We start from the raw sequence: 23,784 nt of genomic DNA, 5'->3' as shown, positions 1-23,784 counted from the left end.
CTTCAAGAAACATGTGTTTGATGATCTACTGACTCCTTCAAGAAACATCTGTGTTTGATGATCTACTGACTCCTTCAAGAAACATCCGTGTTTGATGATCTACTGACTCCTTCAAGAAACATCTGTGTTTGATGATCTACTGACTCCTTCAAGAAACATCCGTGTTTGATGATCTACTGACTCCTTCAAGAAACATCTGTGTTTGATGATCTACTGACTCCTTCAAGAAACATGTGTGTTTGATGATCTACTGACTCCTTCAAGAAACATGTGTGTTTGATGATCTACTGACTCCTTCAAGAAACATCTGTTTTTGATGATCTACTGACTCCTTCAAGAAACATCTGTGTTTGATGATCTACTGACTCCTTCAAGAAACATCTGTGTTTGATCTACTGACTCCTTCAAGAAACATCTGTGTTTGATGATCTACTGACTCCTTCAAGAAACATCTGTGTTTGATCTACTGACTCCTTCAAGAAACATCTGTGTTTGATCTACTGACTCCTTCAAGAAACATCTGTGTTTGATCTACTGACTCCTTCAAGAAACATCTGTGTTTGATCTACTGACTCCTTCAAGAAACATCTGTGTTTGATCTACTGACTCCTTCAAGAAACATCTGTGTTTGATGATCTACTGACTCCTTCAAGAAACATGTGTTTGATGATCTACTGACTCCTTCAAGAAACATCTGTGTTTGATGATCTACTGACTCCTTCAAGAAACATCCGTGTTTGATGATCTACTGACTCCTTCAAGAAACATCTGTGTTTGATGATCTACTGACTCCTTCAAGAAACATCCGTGTTTGATGATCTACTGACTCCTTCAAGAAACATCTGTGTTTGATGATCTACTGACTCCTTCAAGAAACATGTGTGTTTGATGATCTACTGACTCCTTCAAGAAACATCTGTGTTTGATGATCTACTGACTCCTTCAAGAAACATCTGTTTTTGATGATCTACTGACTCCTTCAAGAAACATCTGTGTTTGATGATCTACTGACTCCTTCAAGAAACATCTGTGTTTGATCTACTGACTCCTTCAAGAAACATCTGTGTTTGATGATCTACTGACTCCTTCAAGAAACATCTGTGTTTGATCTACTGACTCCTTCAAGAAACATCTGTGTTTGATCTACTGACTCCTTCAAGAAACATCTGTGTTTGATCTACTGACTCCTTCAAGAAACATCTGTGTTTGATCTACTGACTCCTTCAAGAAACATCTGTGTTTGATCTACTGACTCCTTCAAGAAACATCTGTGTTTGATCTACTGACTCCTTCAAGAAACATCTGTGTTTGATCTACTGACTCCTTCAAGAAACATCTGTGTTTGATGATCTACTGACTCCTTCAAGAAACATCTGTGTTTGATCTACTGACTCCTTCAAGAAACATCTGTGTTTGATGATCTACTGACTCCTTCAAGAAACATCTGTGTTTGATCTACTGACTCCTTCAAGAAACAACTTAAGACGGTTTTATTTGTTCAGGCTTTTCCTTGATTTTCTGTAACTCCTGTTGTGTTATCATTTTTATCTTGATCTTTAAAGTACGTATATACTTTATTGAATATTGTTTTGATTGTTTAAGCGCTTTGTGATCCTGGTCTAGAAAAGCGCTATACAAATAAAAATTACTTACTTACTTACATTGACTAATAATTCTTCTGATGACTTTTGATTCTCCTCACATGGATCTGAGTCAACAGCAGACACACATCACACCGTAAAAAAATGTAATTCTTGGTTTTGTTGAAGTTGAGATTAATTAGATGTTCTCACGAGATGGTGACGGACTGCTCTCATCCAGAGTTCATCTATGATCCCAAACAACTAGTCTTGATGCGTTTGTCTTTTCGTCAGCCAGCAATCAACTTTCTGTGAGTCCAGACCTCGAAGTGTTTGTATGTGTTGTTTTATTATTTGATTATACTACACACAGGAATCAGATCTTCCTCCAATTTGTCCGATAAGTTATATCTCTTGGCTGGAACAGGAACATTTCAACAACTTCGAGATCTCAACATGTACGGCAAGACTTTAGCAAGTTTAATGTTCCAAAGACAACACGTTTAAACCGGTGTAGTCCGACTCAAACCAGTGTAAGGTTTGGTCGTGGTCAGAATACTTATATTATTTAGATCATCCTGTGACTCTCATATTATTTATGTGTCTCTAAGAAAGCAACTTATCTCTCATTTGGTTCTCAATGGTTAAAATTACTTTTAACACATTTTATTATTTTTGAAAGATCTGGTTTTGTAGACCGACTCCCATCAATCATACTTTTAGTGTAGTTTTAGTGTGAGATCATAACACAACTGATTTTCAATGGGTTTATTTCCAACCTGAGGCCCTGGACTTTAACATGTCGTGGACAAAAACAAAAAGTAAATATAGTTGAAAGAAATTATAGAAGTTACTTTTAGTTTATAACCTGAATAAGAGAGAATTGCAGCTACACTGTACATGAGCGATGTTAGGAATAATTTAAAAGTGTTTAAATGGTGCAGCTGGATACTTGAATGACAATAAAGTATGTCCAAGTCTACGAAATGGGTAATAATGGGTTCAATTCATTTGGTCATAATCCTAGATTGAAGATTTTTATCGTAGTATCTGTAATATTTGAAGCCTGAACTTGACTTGTAACAGTGAGAAGATGTAAAATACGAGCTCGTACTTTGACACCCTCGTTGTGATAACTATCTTATCTTGTTTTGAGCTGTTTGTTACTGCAACCATCTTGCAGAGATCTGGACATGCTTCTTTTTTAAGTTGTGAGGAACATGATGTCCACTTCCCTCCTATGAATGAACAAAGTGAGAGCATGTGAAGCTCATGACACGAACTAATTTGAAACAGTCTGGATGCAGAAGTTTATTTGTTAACTTTTTCCCAGACGCACATATGTTGGGAGTATGCCGGGGCGCATCATCAACGGTTTGAAGACGGTTGGCGTAAATAATCCGGTTTTCCTCCTGGATGAGGTGGACAAATTGGGCAAGAGTCTACAAGGAGATCCAGCAGCTGCCCTGCTCGAGGTCAGATCATTATTTAACGCCTGTTCATTTGTGTTGCACCTGCTGCTTCATTGATTTTCATGTGTGTAAACTGGCATGTCTTCTCAGGTTCTAGACCCCGAGCAGAACCACAGCTTCACAGACCATTATCTCAACGTGGCCTTTGACCTTTCACAAGTGCTTTTCATTGCCACCGCAAACACCACAGCGACGATCCCGCCTGCTCTCCTGGACCGGATGGAGGTGCTGAAAGTTCCAGGTAGGCCTAAGAGCGAACTGAACCTGGCACTGTCAAACCAATGAGTGAACCGATTTCTACTCTGTGCGCACTATTATAAGGCAAGTGGATTTTTTTGTTAGTTTTTTTTTCTGTTATTGAACAATTACGTTGTTTTTCCAAAATCGAAGATGTTAACATGGAAGAAAAGTGTTGCTGAAGTGTCCAGAATGATTAAGCAACTTTTTGAAAAACAAACGTTTTCCCCTTTATTACCGTTAATTTTCAACCCATTAAAGTGATTATGAAAACCTCAAATTCTAAAGTAAATAAATTAGCGACGAACCTTCTTTTCAAAAACAGTCACAAGTCTTCCATTCATGGAGTCTGTCTAGAAAGAGTCTAACAAGGTAATTACTCTAATCATTCCAGCACGTACTAGTACCTCACCCACATGTGTGCCCATCACTGATCCAGCCACAGGTCCACATATCCAAAGGTCACTCTTATCTCATTAATCCAACACCCCTTTGAATAATGCGACTCAAACTCAATGTCAAGTTAGTACAGTTTGGAACATACTGTATGTACTATATATAAATTATAGTATCTTCAAAATAATCACCAATAATTGTGCACACAGTGTAAATTAGACTTTAGACTTTCTTTTATTGTCACAGAAGAACACATCAGTGAAACTGAAAACGAAATGTCGTTGCTTAGCAACTGTTAAAAACACAACAGCAACAATACGTTTAAAAATAGTGCAATATGGTATAATTAGAATAAATACATAATGTTTTAAATAATTCATAGCTCAAGTCATATTTCATTCAGCAGTCTGATGGCCAAAGAGAAGAAGCTGTTTCTGAATCTGTCTGTTCTGCAGTGGATACTGCGGAACCTTCTGCCAGACGCCAGGAGAGAGAACATTCCAATTATAATGACATGGTAAATTTATAGATTAATCTTAAACCATTGTTTAACATAGTTTAACATTCCTTCTTCTCTTAAAGTCATCCATCACAAAGATATTTAGAGACGAAATACCTCACATGTGGTCAAACACAAGAATAATCCCATTATTCCTCCCTGAATCATAGTTTGGATCTAGAGATGAAGCACACATTCACAGACATGTGTTGTCCACTGGATCGCTTTAATATGTTGGGGTTGTTTAAGTAAAAAGATTTTTAACTTTTTATCACTTAAAAGAAATCCTCGCGCAAAACGTATTTGTTGCCGTTGCTGTCTGTCTTCTATTAAAAACAGAAGAAAGGATTTTGAAGAAATTTCAGGAAATAATAGTAAGAGATCATTTCATTTTGATGGGGATTAGATTTACTATTGTGATCCACAAATGATCTGAAGATTCCAGAATATTCTGCTTTTCCTGGTGCAGAGCATATATTAGTATACACTGTATTAAAGTATATTGATAAAATACATGTACGGGAAATGTGGTATAAATCCTTTGGTTCAACTGCCTTATCTTGATTGTTCATGGTCTATAAAATGGATGGAACCAACATATAGCTTCAATATTTAACGTTTTAAGAAATGAATATTGACAATTTAAACACATTTTATTTTAATTAAATTATTTTAATAATTATAAACATTTCTACCTGATCATTTTGAGTGTGACCTCATGAGAGCCGCTTGAATACATTTAAAAAATGCTAAAGACTTTTAGTGTTCTGCAGATACAACTGAAGTTTGAAGATGTCAAAATGTTGCTGAAACAAAAGTAAAGATCAGAAACTAGTATCTCTAGTTTAGTATTAGTACATTAAGTATGAACTGAATGATGTCATTTGAAATTCATCTATCACTTCAAAATACATGCATAAATGCCGGTTGTATGGTAAGTTAGCAGCTATACACAAAAAACCCAGAAGATATCAGATCATTGAGCCATGTTTTGAAAAACATCAGATCATTTTTGAACTTTCATTGAATACATGTTCTCTAACAAAGGTTCCTCTGTAGTCATACTTCTAAGTTCATTGTAGAGATTTATACTGCCTGCCGGCTTGAGGTTTATCACAATGCAACACATTATATATGGTTGACATTTAACTTTACTAAACTACGGACGGGGAGAACTTTATAAAGTAATATGTTGAAAACATGGTCATCATGAGGGACTTGGAGAGGAAGGATTTAACATTTGAAACATGTGCGTCAGGAGACATTAATCGCCCTTTAAGTACATTCCAAACAGATTTCTGTTGAATATATTATAATAATAATAAAAATAATAATAATGTCTATTTGTATAGACCAGGGTCACAAATCCTTCCGGCTTAGGAAAGACATACTTTGGGAAAGTGCCACCTTGTCATATAAATGTTTTAATTTGCTGTTGAGTTCCTGGATTTGCTCTAAAATTGTGACATGTTGACAGACAGATTTAAGGAAAGAGTCCACTCGTCTCGCACATCTTTTCACTCTGCTTTTGAATTACTTGATTAGCTGTAAAATTAAGGTAATATGTTTTTGTTTTAGGATATACTCAGGAGGAAAAGGTGGAAATAGCTCATCGGCATCTGATTCCAAACCAGCTGGAGCAACACGGACTGACTCCCGAGCAGCTGCACATCCCACAAGACACCACACAGGATGTTATCACGAGGTAAAGACACAGGAGTTTTGGGGGGGATGATGCACCTTGTCATTACATTTCAGTACAGAATTGTCTGCACATCTTTACTGACAGGGATTGTGGATTTATAGGTTTATCAAATCTGGAAAATTCAAACACAACCTGCTGTGAACCAGACCTTTGTGTCTTTAAAGTAGACCCGAGGACTTTTGTAAGAAGCGTCGAAACTGGGAAGATTGTTCTCGTCTAATCGTCTTTGTTACTGGAGCATTTTTAACGTCAACTCTAACTTTTGGAGCAGAATCCAAAGATGTTGCAGTTGTTTAAAGTGTAGCTTGTTAGCTACACTGAAGGTGAAGCTTATTGAACTAGAGGTTCGGCTCAGAACTATTGAAGGTTAACCTCTAGCTGGCCAGTCTCAGTTAGCCAGTACAGGGCCACATAGCTTAGCTGTCAGCTCTCCTCCAACAATTCCTGATCAGCAGGTAGAACCAGGGTCCGTGGGTTACTGTTCGTGGGAGGAATAGCTACAGACCAAAGGCCACGTAGCACCACCAACCCATTAACATTTCAAATAGATTTTCCCCACTCGACGAGTCACCGGTCGAGGAACCAGCTCTGTTCATTTGCGATACAATCATTTTAAATGTTAAATTAGCGAAGCCAGCGACTGTAGTCTGCATTCCTGGGGCCAGAGCAGGTGACTTTGAATCCATTTTAAAGCTAAACGTAAATACAGTAAGATTATTATTCATGTCGACGACGATGACACCCGATTATGCCGATCGGAGGTCACCAAAATGAATGTTCAGTCGGTGTGTGCATACTCGCAAACAATGTCAGACTCCATAGTGTTCTCAGGACCCCTGACCAAAAGTCTAGACGCTATTCATTGTCCTTTTAAATAAACTGAAACTGAATCGCTGGTTGTCGATGTGGTTCCCCGTAAACAGTGTTGGCTTTGTAAACAACTGGAAGACTTTTTGGGAAACACCTGGTGAGACTGCATCTATCCCACTTTGGAAGGAGCGGCTCTCATTTTTGGCAATGTGGACAGTTTTATTAGTCCTAGATTGAAGTGAGAACTCAGAGCTCGGACCAGGAGTCAGAACTGCAGTATTAAATGCTCTTCTTCACTTCTTCCGCAACAGTCACCTGCCTTTAACCATTTAGAGAGGGTCACTTGATGAAGAGCCTACAAGGAAGGGCTTCTCGAGGGTTTCATCTTGTTCACCAGTGTCGAAATATCACCCAGAGATACAGAGATACAAAGTCTCTTCAGACTCGGGAGAACGTCATTTGTCCAAGGGCACCGTTTTTTCTGAATTTTCAAGTTCGATTTAAAAGGTGCCACTTGATCCAGTATTTCAACATGATTAGTCAAACAGTAAATCAAGTTAAGGCAGTCATTGAAGAAAAGAGGGTCAAACATAGCAGAAAAACTGGTATCGGCTGAGATGACACGCCTCTGAGACCTAACTTTCAAAGGCTTATGTTCAGGGATGAAGTCCATGTTAAACAAGACAAGAGAATGATCACTCAGATGGACATCATGTACAGATACATTAGAGAAGTCCAGGCCAAGAGTAAAAACTAAGTCTAATCTAATCTTTTTGATGAGTGGGTTCAGAAACAAGTTGCTCGAAATTAAAGGCTTCTGTTAAAGTAAGAAGTTCTTTAGCAGAACAAGATGTGACGTCATCAACATGAAGATTAAAGTCTCCAAGAATAAGAACACATTCCATTTGAATAATGGAAGATAAGAAGTCACTAAAGTCTTTCAGGAACACAGTGGCAGGACCAGGCGGGCGGTAGATTGACACACAATAAAAAGGACTTAGAATCAACCGATGTACAGCACTGATGACATTAAGCGAGAGACACCTTTTATTCCATGACCCTGCATGGATTCTGCTGCCCTACTCTATACTCCCATCTTTTCTCTCAGTGTATCCTCTCCCCAATCATCCTTCCTCCCAGCCGCTCACAGCAGGAGGCCATCAACACTGAGTCTGCTTTAGGTTTCTGCCTTCTTATCGGAGGTTTTTCCTCGCCACTGTCACGCTGTGATTCACTCATTGTTGAGTTGCTGGGGTCTGTTTTTCGTTTCCAATGTAGTCTTACTTAAACTGTAAAGTATCTTGAGTTACATTCGACATGATATGACACTTTAAATAGAATTTAATTGAATAGAGGTGTGTTAGGAGATTGTTCCGATGAACTGACCCCTCCACGGCATCGATACTTGGTGTATACTGAAAAGAACTCTGTTTTTGGAAATTCCATGTTTTCCCCACAGCTTGATATTTATTTATTTTTTAGCCAATGTTTGAGGCAAACTTTAGTGGTCAAAAAATACTGTTGGACTGCAGTAAATTCTGTTGTATTTTTGCTGCTCAGAAACAAGGTCAAAAAGCAGTTTAGGTCAGTTAAAAAAACAACAACAACATTATGTGCAGATTTGAACTGTATTTCTGCAACTTCTACATTACATCATAACCAGTAGCAATGCATGGGCACCAAGTTGTTAAATCTCACTTGATATTTGACAAATAAGGACAAGGATACAAAGAATTTGGCTGTTGCTTTTTCATGTGTCCTCGAAGTAGTCGTGTGCACCACCCTGAGCCTCGTGTAATGACGTGAAGGCATTTAAAAAGAGGGGAAAAAGGAACACCAAACCGATAAGGAAGAAAGATACATTTCACAACTCTTAGTATAGAATAACCAGCTATAATCTATGGCCTAAAACATATGCCTTAGCATTTAAATTTTTACTCTCCCCAGTTACATCGTACAGCTCTTCCCCAGGGAGCCTGAGGTGTCCCTGGCTAGCTGCGAGCTTAAGTCTCCCCTGCTGCCTCCTTCCACAATCAGATGCCCAAGCCATCTCAACTGTTTACCTCAATGCAGAAGAGCAGTGGCTCTACTCTGAGCCTCTCCCGGTTGGCCTTGCTTCTCACCCTTTCTCTAAGGGAGAGTCCAGCAACCCTGCTGAGAAAACCTTTTCTTTTATCTACGTTTTTTTAGTCACTGCCCACCTTGTGACCAAAGGTGTGGGTAAGGACATCGATTGACTAGTACGCCAAGAGCGTTGCCTTTTGGACGTGGCTCTCTATCCTTTTGGAATAGATCACTTGTTTCAACCACGGACCACTACACTGCTGACAGTTCAGTGCTTTACTGAAACCTATCATGACTTCAATTTGCCTGTGGATGTCCAACTCCATTATTCCTTCACTCTTACACCCATCCCGGAGGTACTTGAACTCCTCCACAAACCCAAAGATGCCACCTTCTCTCCAGGACCTCCCGCCTGACCAGGGGAGGCTGACAAGTGTGATCCCTGTCTGGTTGGAACACACCACACTGTTTTGCAAATCCTTCCACCGACCAAAACGTCCAGAGATGAGGTCTTGATTACCCCATTGCCACTATACATGGTATAAACAGTGAATCCCCCGACTCTCCTAAGACTTCAGGTGGTCCAGAATCTCTCTAGGGCCGTATGCGAGTCATTTTGTACCAAACTTGTCCCACACCTGGGTTTTCGTCTCGGGTACCACAAAAATTGCAGCCCAAAGTCGAGTCCCAAAAGCCTTATCAGATATCTTTTTTCAGCTTGACGGAATCCGTCTGCTGACATCACTTTTATTATTTTGTATATAATTATTCTTATAGCACTGTTTCTGTCACGGTATAATAACTGTTCAAAAAAGATACCCCTGGTGGAGTCTATTATATGTAGCACTTTAATACAGTAAAATGAGATTATAATTAAATGATTGCAAATTAAATTTGTCGTGGTTGGCTTGTGTTTGACTGTAAGACAAGAGTATCCAGGCCTGTGAGGAGGATAGTTTAGTGAACTGAAAAAAGATGGAGGACGTAAATCTTTGCCCTGACACTGAACAATTCCCCTTCTGTGATAACAAGCCGGATCAGGAAGAAAACCTGACCCCTTATCACCAAACTTTACACAGCTATATCTTATCAGTCTAACTTAAATCCCACTGGGGCTTCTAGAGGGATTACTCGGCTAGGATGTACTCTCCTGCTCTTGGCATTTTTCCTATATAAAAAATTTGAATACCAGGTTCTATATCCGTCTGTTTCTTTTTAGGAAGCCTGGAGTCGACTTTCTTTGATGACATAACAAGTGAACGTCAGGAGATTTAACGTGATTACAGTTCCAGACCATGTGTCTGCTCCGACTTACTCATCTCAGAGGTGGTTTTGTTGTTGCTTCAGAGTCCAGCACGACTGAATTATGAGTCACGATTTAAAATCACTCACATTGCCTTTCATCGAAATGGAATTCAAGATATGAACCATTTTAAACATTTACAATAACGTATTTTCAATTACTTTCAAACCTGGATTTTATTGTTCAGTTTTTCACAGCAATGTCCATATGTTTTTGGCTGAGGTGGTAGGACTGGGAAGTGTGTGAGGTCCCTGCACTCCAGCTGACTTCACCATTTTAGTGGGTTTTGGGTGATAAAAAAATGTACCTCATTTCCTTAGTTAATAAAAATGAGTGTCAATAAAACTTTCGCTCCCTCGCAGCTGCAGCTGCTCTCAGAGGATCCATCAATCACAGCCTCTCCTGTAACTCTTACCTCATGTGTCGCCTGTCTTTCCAGATCACACCATACTAATCATCAAGAAAAGCATCCAAACAAATGTACAATCAGTTGTAAAAGACATCATAATGAACAAATATCTGGAGATGAATAGTGTGGTCAATCAATTTTCTGTATTCTGGGATGCAGTAGGAGCACTGAAGCGATCCTTCACAGACCGACACACTAGTCATGGGCGATAAAGCAACACTGGACCCATTCAAATTTCTAATCTGATGTGGATTTCTGAACTGGACGTCACCAGTATCTCAAAGTCAGTGGCTGGACTGGTTAGTCAAACTTCCAGAACCGTTAAATGATGATCCCTGGGAAGGACAATTGAACATCTCTGCGTGAAGATATCAGATGATGTTTTAAATCCATTGAACTCTGACAAAGAGTGGTTTGAACTCTGCACCTGACATTTTCAGATTTATAGTGTGTGTGAACCAACAACCGTGGAGTCTGCCCAACGTCATCACACATTCTCACCCGCGTCCATAGAGTGTTCATTAAGTTGTCAGTTTAAGTTAGATGGACGTTGACCACTCACACATGCTGTGGTGAAATTGATTGGTGGTGTGAGGGGGAGAAAATGGGTCTCTAACAAGTTGCAATATAACGATAATAATAAGCAGAGATATCCAGGGGCGTCGAAGGGAAAATTCTGGGCCTGGAAGTGTAAGCGTTAACTCATGTCACCGTTTTAAATGATCGAAAGGATTTTTCCCTGATCTGTTCGTGAATAAATTCTGCATCACATCAGCTTGTTAAAAGTGTTCACCTACCCTTCCTTTATTTGCAATGTTTGATTAACACCCTGAATGCAGAAAACGGACCAGAAACAACTGTTTCCTTCAACTGAGAAAAATCTCTAAACTTGGGAAAACGTTGTGACAACATGATCTGGATCTTGTAATCCATGTGTTTGTTTCTTCTCGTCTGGACTATTGTAACAGTTTGTTTAGTGTCTAAACCAGAAGGATGTGTCTCGTCTGCAGTTGATACAAAACTCTGCAGCCAGAATTCTGAGCCGCTCTAGTAGAAGAACTCACATTTCTCCTTCAAACTCTTCACTGGCTGCCGGTTTCTTTCAGGACCATTTTAAAATTCTGGTTCTTACTTTCAGATCTATTCATGGTCAGACCTTCCATCAGTGATCTGATCCAGACTTACACCCCAGCTCGGGCTCTGAGGTCTGTGGATCAGAATCTACTGATGGTTCCTGAACTTCCGGACCAGAGGAGAGAAATCCTTCCAGACTGTTGCTCCTAAGCTTTAGAACCATCTTCTCTCTCTTTGCGCTTGATGGATCTACTGACTCCATCAAGAAACATCTGAAGACACTTCTGAGACTCCTGTGTTGTTCTCAGTTTTATCTTTACCTTTAAAGTACATATTTTATTGAGTATTGTTTTGATTGTTAAAGCGCTTTGTGACCCTGGTCTGGAAAAGCGCTCTATAAATACTCACTTACTTACTTACCCTTCCTTAACCCTTTTGCCAGAGCTACTTTTTGTTGACTTAACAATTGCAAGAAAGAAGAAACTTTCACACACAGGACAATTTAATGAATTTTACTGTGTTAACAACGCCTGGAAGGTGCTCCAGCTGAAAACACAAGAGTAAGACAGGTTGAATAGATACTGTGAGGGGAAGACGATAGTTTTCTGGAACAAAGGGTGAAGGTAATGCACTTAAAACTGGACGTCAACTCGTGTTTACGCCTGTATCTGTTAAGAAGTGCTGCTTTTAAGTCAAATGTGATTGATCTGGATGTAAGAAACTGGAGATGCTGCACATAAACTTGGCATTAATAAATTGATGGAGAGACGGCAGCGTAAAGAACTGAACGAAAAGACGACAAAAGCTTTCCGAGGAAATAAAGCTGATGGTCCAGACTTGATCATTTAGATTCTCGTAGACGGTTCCTATCTTCTATTTTAGTATCCAGCTGTGGTACTGCTGTGTTACAGACACATGGAAAAGTGTTTATTTAATTGAAAGTATGAAGAAATGTTTCTGCCCGAATGTGTCATTTTCCAACGTTACAACACATGGGGCTCATAAATGTGCAGATGAAGCACAAATGCTCCTCCAATGATGCAACACTAGTAGACTCAGGGACCCACTCATTCCTCTTGCTGTATAATTCTGAATTTGTGGGAAGAAAAGGAGTGAAAGAATGATGTATTCCATTCTATGTTATTCTTTGTTTCCTTTTTCCTTCTTGTTATTTCCGTTGATCTATGTTCTTTATACTTGCCCTTTGTCATCCATTGCATTTTGTTTGAACTTTGTTCTTGTTATTATGAAACTTGCTGTACCTTCTATTGTCTGCTGTGAAGTCGAAACCAAAAATCCTGAAGGATTATTGATCTAAACAGTTGCTACCTATATACAGGTATGTCCGAAGGGTGGACTCTGTAGTTTGGAAAGCACTGGATCAGTCTATGTTTTAGCTTTTGCATTCATTTTACAATTGACGCTCCATTTTCTTTTTCCGAAAGTTACTTAAGATAAGTAGATATTAAAGGACAACTAATGTCAAACTCTAACTCTCTTGACTCAAACGTAAGTCTCTCATCATGACCATGTTTTCAACGTATTACTTTATAAAGTTCTCCCCCGTCTGAAATCTTGGCGAACAAGAGGTTACGTGAGTGGAGTCCATTGTGATTGTAATAATGGCTTCACTCCTCCAGTCTGCTGTAATCACGCCTGCTTTGTTTATGCAACGAGTCCCTTGGAGGTGAAGATAAGCAAGATTAATGACGACTTTCAGTGGGCGGGGCTTGAGCACTTTATCTAATGTCAATATTTCAATCAGAAACTCTTTTGAAAGCCTTCAATCTTCTCGTTCACACCTGGATTCTGCATTATTTGAACAAAACCAGTATCGACTTCAATACTAGAACTTTTTTTCTTATCAGACTTCCTTCATCTCTCGAGTCTTTTTTACAACATGTTGATGTCGATGTTGAGGCCACTTTATCTCACTCCAGCGAAGAGCAATCATTCTCTTTAGAGGAGGTCAGAAGTCGCTCGGATAAGTTTTCTGGGGTGCTGTGCTTTTATGTTTTCAATATGTTGACCTCTCACCGACGAGGATGGGGTTCAACTTAAAAAATATATACACCACCGCCTGGAAGAGAGATAAAAAACTCAGCATCAAGTATCAAGCGTGTCGTCTCTAGACTGTCAGGAACAAGACAGTATTTTTAAATCCTCAGGAATGTAACAGTCGGGTCAGATCAGGTGTCAAAGGTTGTTTTACTTTGTGTCAAAGGTTGGTTGTTAAGGAAGATGTTCATCTCAAGGAACAGATACACGGCTAAAGAAACATGGTTGACTTACTTAAGCTGCAGATAAAATCATAAATATTTCCCACATCACACTTTTTCTTCTGTTCTTCCAGGATATTTCTCATGAGGATGTAAACTATATCTAAATATTTGTCCTGTGAATATATTGTGATTATATTATACATTTATCTGGTTCATATATTTACATTACAGAATATAAACATGAAATAATTCCTCTACTGCCACCACAACAAGTATATGTTAAATATATCACATATTTTGCTATTAAATATGTATAATTAGAATCACAGATATTTCTAGTGAATATATATGAATTAAAAACATTTATCTAGTTCATATATTTACATTAAAGAATATAAACATGAAATAATTCCTCGACTGCCACCACAACACATTCCTGTGTTGTGTTTACATGTAAGTGAATATATTGAGATTATGTGACATTTATACTGAGTATATGTTAAATATATCACATATTTTGCTAGAAAATATGTGTAAATAGAATCACAGATATTTCTAGTGAATATATATAAATGAAAAACATTTGACTAGTGAATATATATGTCAATCATTTTGCTTATTTTAGTGATTATAACAATAGTTCCTGTCAATTTTCCTTTAGCAACAGGAAGTCTAAACAGGAAGTGATGTCAGTATCTCTCTTTATTTTGTTAACTTTAGCCTTTGTCACTGTACTCAAGTTGTACTTCTATTCGCAGCACAAAAAAACACTAGTTTACCATCTCATGTCCACATCTCATGATAGGCCCTTAAACTTCTCTTGACAATTGTTTTATTTATGTTTACTATATAAGTAAGTAAGTAAGTAATTTGTATTTATATAGATCTTTTCCAGACCAGGGTCACAAAGCGCTTAAACAATCAAAACAATATTCAATAAAGTATATACTTTAAAGATCAAGATAATACTGATAACACAACAGGAGTTCCAGAAAATCAAGCAAACAAATAAAAATGTCTTCAGATGTTTCTTGAAGAAGTCAGTAGATCCATCAATATGTACATGTTTTGTGGACCACATACAATGAGTATTAGTATGTAGTATAATGTATTCTTGATCATCTCAACATCCATTAATGAACAGATTCCACCTGAAAGGAAAGTATTTATCACCTGATCTTGGATTCCCTCAACACTGCTGAGGGTTTTTACCAAACACTAAATAAGAAGTGATGACGTGTATCTGATCGTGTGTTTGTGTTTGTGTGCGTGTGTGTGTGCATGTTTGTGTGTGCGTGCGTGCGTGTTTGTGTGCGTGTTTGTGTGTGTGTGCGTGCGTGTTTGCGTGTTTGTGTGCGTGTTTGTGTGTGCGTGCGTGTTTGTGTGTGCGTGTGCGTGTTTTTGGTGTGTGCGTGCGTGCGTGCGTGTTTGTGTGTGCGTGTGCGTGTTTTCGGTGCGTGTTTGTGTGCGTGTGCGTGTGCGTGTTTGTGTGTGCGTGCGTTCGTGCGTGTTTGTGTGTGCGTGTGCGTGTTTTCGGTGCGTGTTTGTGTGCGTTTGCGTGTGCGTGTGCGTGTGCGTGTTTGTGTGCGTGCGCGTGCATGTGCATGTGTGCGTGTTTGTGTGTGCGTGTGCGTGTGCGTGTGCGTGTGCGTGTGTGCGTGTGCGTGCGTGTGTGCGTGTGCGTGTGCGTGTGTGTGTGCGTGTGTGTGTGTGTGTGTGTGTGTGTGTGTGTGTGTGTGTGTGTGTGTGTGTGTGTGTGTGTGTGTGTGTGTGTGTGTGTGTGTGTGTGTGTGTGTGTGCGTGTGTGCGTGTGCGTGTGTGTGTGTTTGTCAGGTACACACGCGAGGCCGGCGTACGTTCTCTGGAGAGGAAGATCGGCGCCGTCTGTCGCGCCGTGGCAGTGAAAGTAGCCGAAGGTCACAGAAGCACCAGGAGCGAAGGAGCTGCTGAAGGCTCGACTCTGCATGGAGGTGAGATGATTAATGATCCACGAGGAAGAAGAATGTGATGATAGACGTCAATCAGGCTCTGATGATGGAAGTGATTCATGTTTTACCAGCTCAGCCATTCAAAGAATGTTCTGCTCGTCCAATCAGCCGACGACATGGAGGAGCAGCGATGGTTACATATTTCAAACCTCGTCAGTAGAACGACACCAAACTCTTAACCATATTGACCTGCTATGGTTGGACTAGAAATGAAAACTCCTCGTTCTGATCCTCAATGATCCTCAAGGATCCTCAAGGATCCGAGACACGTGCGTCCGACTCCAATCCTAGAGATTCATTGAAATCTAAATATCTCTCTGACGTCGTCACGACTTCCATTGTTTCCAAATGTAACTTAAACAAGATGCTGTCATTTGGAATATTATTAATATTAATATTATATTAATAATAATTAAATTAAATACAATGAATACATTTAAAGTGTTAAAGGATACAGAATTCCCTTAAAATATACTGAGCTATTTATTTAATTTGTTTCAATAATTCCTTTTGTTGCTTCAATAACAGACGAGCAGTTTGAAGGTATTTAGATGTTTTTAAGTTTCTTTTTGGAAGAAGATGAAGATGAAGATAAAACAGAGCCGTAATTATGGTACAAAAACACAGTTAAAGTTATGTTATTTACAAACAAAAACAAAGTTAAAGTTATGTTATTTACAAACAAAAACAAAGTTAAAGTTATGTTATTTACAAACAAAAACAAAGTTAAAGTTATGTTATTTACAAACAAAAACAAAGTTAAAGTGATATTATTTACAGACAAAAACAAAGTTAAAGTGATGTTATTTACAAACAAAGTTAAAGTTATGTTATTTACAAACAAAAACAAAGTTAAAGTTATATTATTTACAAACAAAAACAAAGTTAAAGTTATGTTATTTACAAACAAAGTTAAAGTTATGTTATTTACAAACAAAAACAAAGTTAAAGTTATGTTATTTATTAACCGGGACATGGAAACCTTTGCCACGTTTAGCAAGTGCTCATGGGAAATGTAGTCTCCCATCTAAACACTACCACTGTAGTCCACTGGTGTCGCTCCACTAAAAATCGCATAGAGATGCTCTAAAGAAGATGAAAAACAGCTTCCAACAAATAACAATTTGCCACAGTAGCAAGAATTGTATATATTTTCTTTGTATAAACCATGTGCAGACTGTGTGGAGAGAAGGGGAGCAGAGTCCAGACAGAACCATAGAGAGGGATTTGGGTCTGTTATTACTCTTATGAAGGAGATCCTGAATCCAGCAGTATTCTCCGGAGAGGCGGTGGTGAAGCGTTGGGGTTCAGGGGGACAGAGAGGGTGATTAGTGTGAAGGTGACGAGACATAATGCAGGAAAGAAAAACAAGAAGAAAGGGCTTCCTGTAAGAACTCCTGTGGGAAACTAAACCTATAGAAGCCTGAATAAACACAGAGATGGTTCCAGAGCTTAGGAGCAACAGTCTGGAAGGATTTCTCTCCTCTGGTCCGGAAGTTCAGGAACCATCAGTAGATTCTGATCCACAGACCTCAGAGCCCGAGCTGGGGTGTAAGTCTGGATCAGATCACTGATGGAAGGTCTGACCATGAATAGATCTGAAAGTAAGAAGCAGAATTTTAAAATGATCCTGAAAGAAACTGGCAGCCAGTGAAGAGTTTGAAGGAGAAATGTGAGTTCTTCTACTAGAGCAGCCAGTGAAGAGTTTGAAGGAGAAATGTGAGTTCTTCTACTAGAGCAGCCAGTGAAGAGTTTGAAGGAGAAATGTGAGTTCTTCTACTAGAGCAGCCAGTGAAGAGTTTGAAGGAGAAATGTGAGTTCTTCTACTAGAGCAGCCAGTGAAGAGTTTGAAGGAGAAATGTGAGTTCTTCTACTAGAGCAGCCAGTGAAGAGTTTGAAGGAGAAATGTGAGTTCTTCTACTAGAGCAGCCAGTGAAGAGTTTGAAGGAGAAATGTGAGTTCTTCTACTAGAGCAGCTCAGAATTCTGTCTGCAGAGTTTAGTATGAACTGCAGACGAGAAGATCCTTCTGGTTTAGACACTAAATAAACTGTTACAATAGTGTCAACGACACAAACACATGGATTATAAGATCATGTTGTGACATAATTTAAGTTTAGAGATTTTTCAGATTCACTTGACTTATGTGCAAGTTAAGTGGTCTTCATCATCATCATCATCATCATCATCTTCATCATCATCATCATCATCATCATCATCTTCATCTTCATCATCATCTTCACCATCACCTTCATCATCTTCATCTTCACCTTCATCTTCACCTTCATCTTCACCTTCATCATCATCTTCACCATCACCTTCATCATCATCAACATCATCATCTTAATCACCTTCATCATCATCTTCATCATCATCATCTTCATCTTCATCATCATCTTCATCATCTTCATCTTCACCTTCTTCATCATCTTCATCTTCACCTTCATCATCATCTTCACCATCACCTTCATCATCAACATCATCATCTTCATCACCTTCATCATCATCTTCATCTTCATCATCACCTTCATCTTCATCTTCATCATCATCAACATCAACATCATCATCTTCATCACCTTCATCATCATCTTCATCACCTTCATCTTCATCATCACCTTCACCATCACCTTCATCATCATCAACATCATCATCATCATTATCTTCATCTTCACCATCATCTTCATCTTCACCTTCATCTTCACCATCATCTTCACTTTCATATCATCTTCATCATCATCATCTTCACTTTCATATCATCTTCATCATCATCATCATCTTCATCTTCACCTTCATCATCATCTTCACCATCACCTTCATCTTCATCATCATCATCTTCATCTTCACCTTCATCTTCACCTTCATCTTCACCTTCATCATCATCTTCACCATCACCTTCATCATCATCAACATCATCATCTTAATCACCTTCATCATCATCTTCATCATCTTCATCTTCATCATCATCTTCATCATCTTCACCTTCTTCATCATCTTCACCTTCATCATCATCTTCACCATCACCTTCATCATCAACATCATCATCTTCATCATCATCATCTTCATCTTCATCATCACCTTCATCTTCATCATCATCAACATCATCATCTTCATCACCTTCATCATCATCTTCATCTCCTTCATCTTCATCATCACCTTCACCATCACCTTCATCATCATCAACATCATCATCATCATTATCTTCATCTTCACCTTCATCTTCACCATCATCTTCATCTTCACCTTCATCTTCACCATCATCTTCACTTTCATATCATCTTCATCATCATCATCTTCACTTTCATATCATCTTCATCATCATCATCATCATCATCTTCATCTTCACCTTCATCATCTTCACCATCATCTTCATCTTCACCTTCATCTTCACCATCATCTTCACTTTCATATCATCTTCATCATCATCATCTTCACTTTCATATCATCTTCATCATCATCATCATCTTCATCTTCATCTTCACCTTCATCATCTTCATATCATCATCTTCATCTTCATCTTCACGTTTCCTCTTCACTGAAGCTGCAAGACTCGCTCACAATCCTTAAGTCGCTCATGTTCCCAGCATGCATTAAAGAAGCCTGGACTCCACTTGATCTCATCTTCTCTGTACCTGGAGGTTCCACTGAAGACTCTTGTATCTTCAAGGACATCTCTTGTGCTGGGATGTCGCCCCCTGGCGGAGAAACATCACAGGCTTGCAATGACGTCGGGATTCATTTTTCAAAAGAGCTCCTAAAATAACTTTGAGTTATAATTGCGGTTCTGTGACGTCTTCATTGGTCGTGATATATCTCCGGCTAACTTCCAACACGTGGACACAAGTCTATGGAAAACGGCCCAAAAATCCGTGGACGTGAACAAGAAGAGAGTTTGTTCCGGAAGGTTGTGTCATAAATCAGTGTAATGAGCGTCAGTGCGTCTGGACTCATGTTCGACGGCCATGTTTGGTTGATGTCTCTCGGCTGCTCGTCTGAATCATCTTCGGCAGGAAACCTTCAACTATTGGTGTCATGAGTCGGATAATCAACGGCCAGATGTTCTCCATCAGGACACGAGCGTCGTCTTCACTGAACCAATCCCACCACTGACCCCTCGTGACCCTCAGGAGGATCCGAGGATCGATACAGTTTTATCTTCGTATGAAGACGAGGGAGGATCATGGCAGGGATCATGTGATCAGTTAAAGAAGAGAGGATTCATCTTTTCTTCTGCCTCCACTGGTGTCGTCTGGATGCTTGACTTATGTGCAAGTAAAGTGGTCTTCATCTTCATCATCTTCATCTTTATCATCTTCATCATCACTATCTTCAACTTCATCTTCTTCACCATCATTATCATCTTCATCATCTTCATCTTTATCATCTTCTTCATCTTCTTCATCATCTTCATCTTTACCATCTTCATCATCACTATCTTCAACTTCATCTTCTTCACCTTCATCATTATCATCTTCATCATCATCTTTATCACTATCTTCATCATCTTTATCATCATCTTCATTATCATCATTATCATCTTCATCATTATCTTCATCATCATTATCATCATCATTATCTTCATTATCATCATTATCTTCATCATCATCATCATCATCTTCAGCATCATCATCATCATTATCTTCATTATCTTCATCATTATCTTCATCATCATCTTCAGCATCATTATCTTCATCATATCTTCATCATCATTATCATCATTATCATCATCATCATCTTCAGCATCATCATCATCATTATCTTCATTATCTTCATCATCATCATCTTCATCATCATCATCTTCAGCATCATTATCTTCATCATATCTTCATCATCATTATCTTCATCATTATCTTCATCATCATCATTATCATCATTATCTTCATTATCTTCATCATCATCATCTTTATCATCATTATCATCTTCATCATCTTCACTATCTTCATCATTATCATCATCATCTTCAGCATCATCATTATCTTCATTATCTTCATCATTATCTTCATCATCATTATCATCATTATCTTCATCATCTTCAGCATCATCATCATTATCTTCATCATCATCATCATCTTCAGCATCATCATCATTATCTTCATTATCTTCATCATCATTATCATCATTATCTTCATCATCATTATCTTCATTATCTTCATCATTATCTTCATCATTATCTTCATCATCATTATCATCTTCATCATCATTATCATCATTATCTTCATCATCTTCATCATCATTATCATCTTCATCATCATTATCTTCATCATCTTCAGCATCATCATCATTATCTTCATTATCTTCATCATCATTATCTTCATCATCTTCAGCATCATCATCATTATCTTCATTATCTTCATCATCATTATCATCTTCATCATTATTATCTTCATTATCTTCATCATTATCTTCATCATCATCTTCATCTTCATTATCATCTTCATTATCTTCATCATCATCATCTTCACTCTTTGCTGAAGAGACTCATGTTCACATCATGACTTAGAAATATTTACAACCTTTACTTCTCCTGTCAGTTGACACGTCAGTGTTCTGCTGTTTTTAACCTGAGAATCTGAAGCAAAACTGTCTGGTCTCACTCCCTCCCAGTGAACTCATCACAGCTGCACCATGTGTTCAAGTGTAAGCCATCAGGTCGGTGGAGTCAGTGCAGACCTCAGTAGTTCTGAGCGTCTCCTCCAGATCAGTTCTTAGTTCTCTGGCCAGGAGGAACCTCACAGGTGAAGAGTGAAGGTCAGGTGTGAGTGACGACCTTCAACAGAGCAGCTCAAAGTAAAGTCTTTTGTTTCTCAAACTGTGTCCAGACCTGGAGGCTCCTCCCGAGATGCCCATCGTGATCGACGCCGCCGCTCTCAAGGACATCCTGGGCCAGCCACCGTTTGAGATGGAGGTAACCTGATCGGGCTCTTTGGACTCTGAAGTAGAACCAGGTGTTTGACGACGGCTGTGAACGTTCTCCGCTGCTGAGCAACGCTTTCAGATAAGATCCGTAGAGACTATAGACGAGACAAGTCCTACCTCAGCTCCCTGGACTCCATTGTTCAGGGGCGACCTCCTCTGGTCTGGCCCGGTCTTCCGTGCGGTGGTTCTGACCCGTGATGTTCTGTGTGGGTCCGTAGGTGTCGGAGCGCCTCACTCTGCCCGGTGTGGCTCTAGGTCTCGCCTGGACCCCCTTCGGCGGAGAGATCATGTTCGTGGAGGCCAGTCGCATGGAGGGCGAGGGTCAGCTCACCCTGACGGGTCAGCTGGGGGACGTCATGAAGGAGTCGGCTCACCTGGCCATCAGCTGGCTGCGGGCCAACGCCAGGACCTACCAGCTGGAGAACCGTGAGTCACACGTGATCCACACGTGATCCACACGTGATCCACACGTGATCCACATGTGATCCACATGTGATCCACTAAACCCCGCCTGCACTCACCTCTGCTCTCCGGGTCAGTGGTCGGGGGGGCGGACCCCCTGGAAGGCACCGACATCCACCTGCACTTCCCCGCCGGCGCCGTCACCAAGGACGGCCCCTCGGCCGGCGTCACCATCGTGACCTGCCTGGCGTCGCTCTTCAGCCGCCGTCTGGTCCGGTCGGACGTGGCCATGACGGGCGAGATCACCCTGAGAGGCCTGGTGCTGCCGGTGCGTCGCTCGCTCGCACGTCACCCTTGAACCCTGACCCCTGTCCTCCTCCTCCTCAGGTGGGCGGCATCAAAGACAAGGTCCTGGCGGCTCACCGGGCCGGGGTCAAGCGGGTCGTCCTGCCCAAGAGGAACGAGAAGGACCTGGAGGAGCTGCCGGCCAACGTGCGCGCCGAGCTGGACTTCATCTTGGCTCGAGACCTGGACGACGTTCTGAACGCGGCCTTCGACGGAGGGTTCCCCGGGGTCACCGCGACCCGCGCGCAGCTGAGCAGCAAGTTGTAGTCGACGTGACCTGGTCCAGTGATGTCACACTTGAAGAATCGCCTTCTTCTGACGCGTCAATCAAATGTCAGAAGACGTTGTAATGGTTTCCAGACAAAAATGTGTCTTTAATGTTCATAACGTGTCATTTGAGAGTCTTGGAGGTTAAACTATGGACAGCATTCGTCTTTAGCCGCTAGCTAACGTAGCTAATGTAGCTAACGTAGCTAATGTAGCTAACGTAGCTAATGTAGCTAACGTAGCTAATGTAGCTAACGTAGCTAATGTAGCTAACGTAGCTAATGTAGCTCCGGTCGCGGAGCAGGTTTGCGAGAGAGACCCTCACCCCTGACCCCTGACCCCTGACCCACCACTGGAGCAGGGAACTCAGGGTCCAGAGTCGACAACAGACTTCGTAACTGTGCGAAGGTCGTCTTCTGTGGTCGTTCAACAAGTTTCTTGTGATGATTTAAAGAGACGCACAAAGACGCACAAAGACGCACAAAGACTCACTGTGAGGTTCATCGACTCACAACAGCCTGAACCAATAAAAGCGCTTCTGTTCACACCTTTTACAGTAGAGTTTATTCATTTTAGTGCATCAATGGTGTGAAATTACTTTTTGTTTTAAGTTATCAACTGTTGGCAAAACGATCCCCAAAGGAATGATCTTCAGTCCAATATGGTCCAGGAGGACTTTGAGGTTTGCCTGCAAGAACGTTGAACCAACGCACCAGATGAACGTGACCGATGAGGCCCACGAGCCTCGTCTGAGTCCTTGACACTCTTTTTAGAGGCGACTCTGACGAGGCTTGGAGAGTAAAATGCTTGTGGCCTTGTGGGATTTGAGGGTTCAACCCAAGCTCTGGACAACGTTGTCTTCGTGTCCCTGAAGAAACATAACTGTGTGTGTGTATGTGTGTGTGTGTGTGTGTGCTCTTCACGATCCTCTCTGGAGAAGGAAGTCCCTCCCAGTTAAGATGAACCACTAACTAAAGCCTGGTAAGTGAGCATCACTCATGAACGTGTGAGGAGAAGAATCCTGTGGGATTTTGAGATGGTGGCGCTTTGTCGCCCTCTAGTGGACGTTAACAGTGACGCATGTGACTCAAAAGTTAAA

At 40.2% G+C, this 23,784-nt stretch overlaps 1 protein-coding gene across 1 annotated transcript in view; it reads left to right on the top strand.

The window, feature by feature from the left end:
* Positions 1-23,230, top strand: part of lonp2 (lon peptidase 2, peroxisomal) — a 50,501-nt gene extending 27,271 nt beyond the window's left edge. The window contains exons 10-17 of the mRNA XM_087796575.1: positions 2,914-3,055; positions 3,143-3,293; positions 5,763-5,889; positions 15,605-15,741; positions 21,575-21,660; positions 21,890-22,097; positions 22,211-22,401; positions 22,461-23,230. Coding sequence (XP_087652701.1) covers positions 2,914-3,055; positions 3,143-3,293; positions 5,763-5,889; positions 15,605-15,741; positions 21,575-21,660; positions 21,890-22,097; positions 22,211-22,401; positions 22,461-22,685 — 1,267 coding nt within the window. The 3' untranslated portion in view covers positions 22,686-23,230. The remainder of the gene's footprint in view (positions 1-2,913; positions 3,056-3,142; positions 3,294-5,762; positions 5,890-15,604; positions 15,742-21,574; positions 21,661-21,889; positions 22,098-22,210; positions 22,402-22,460) is intronic.
* Positions 23,231-23,784: the final 554 nt, after the last annotated feature.

Source organism: Callionymus lyra, chromosome 8, assembly GCF_982586985.1.
Source record: "Callionymus lyra chromosome 8, fCalLyr1.hap1.1, whole genome shotgun sequence".
Classification (NCBI taxonomy): domain Eukaryota; kingdom Metazoa; phylum Chordata; class Actinopteri; order Syngnathiformes; family Callionymidae; genus Callionymus; species Callionymus lyra.
Note: the sequence above shows the minus strand (reverse complement) of the source record. Positions and strands in the feature narration are given on the sequence as shown.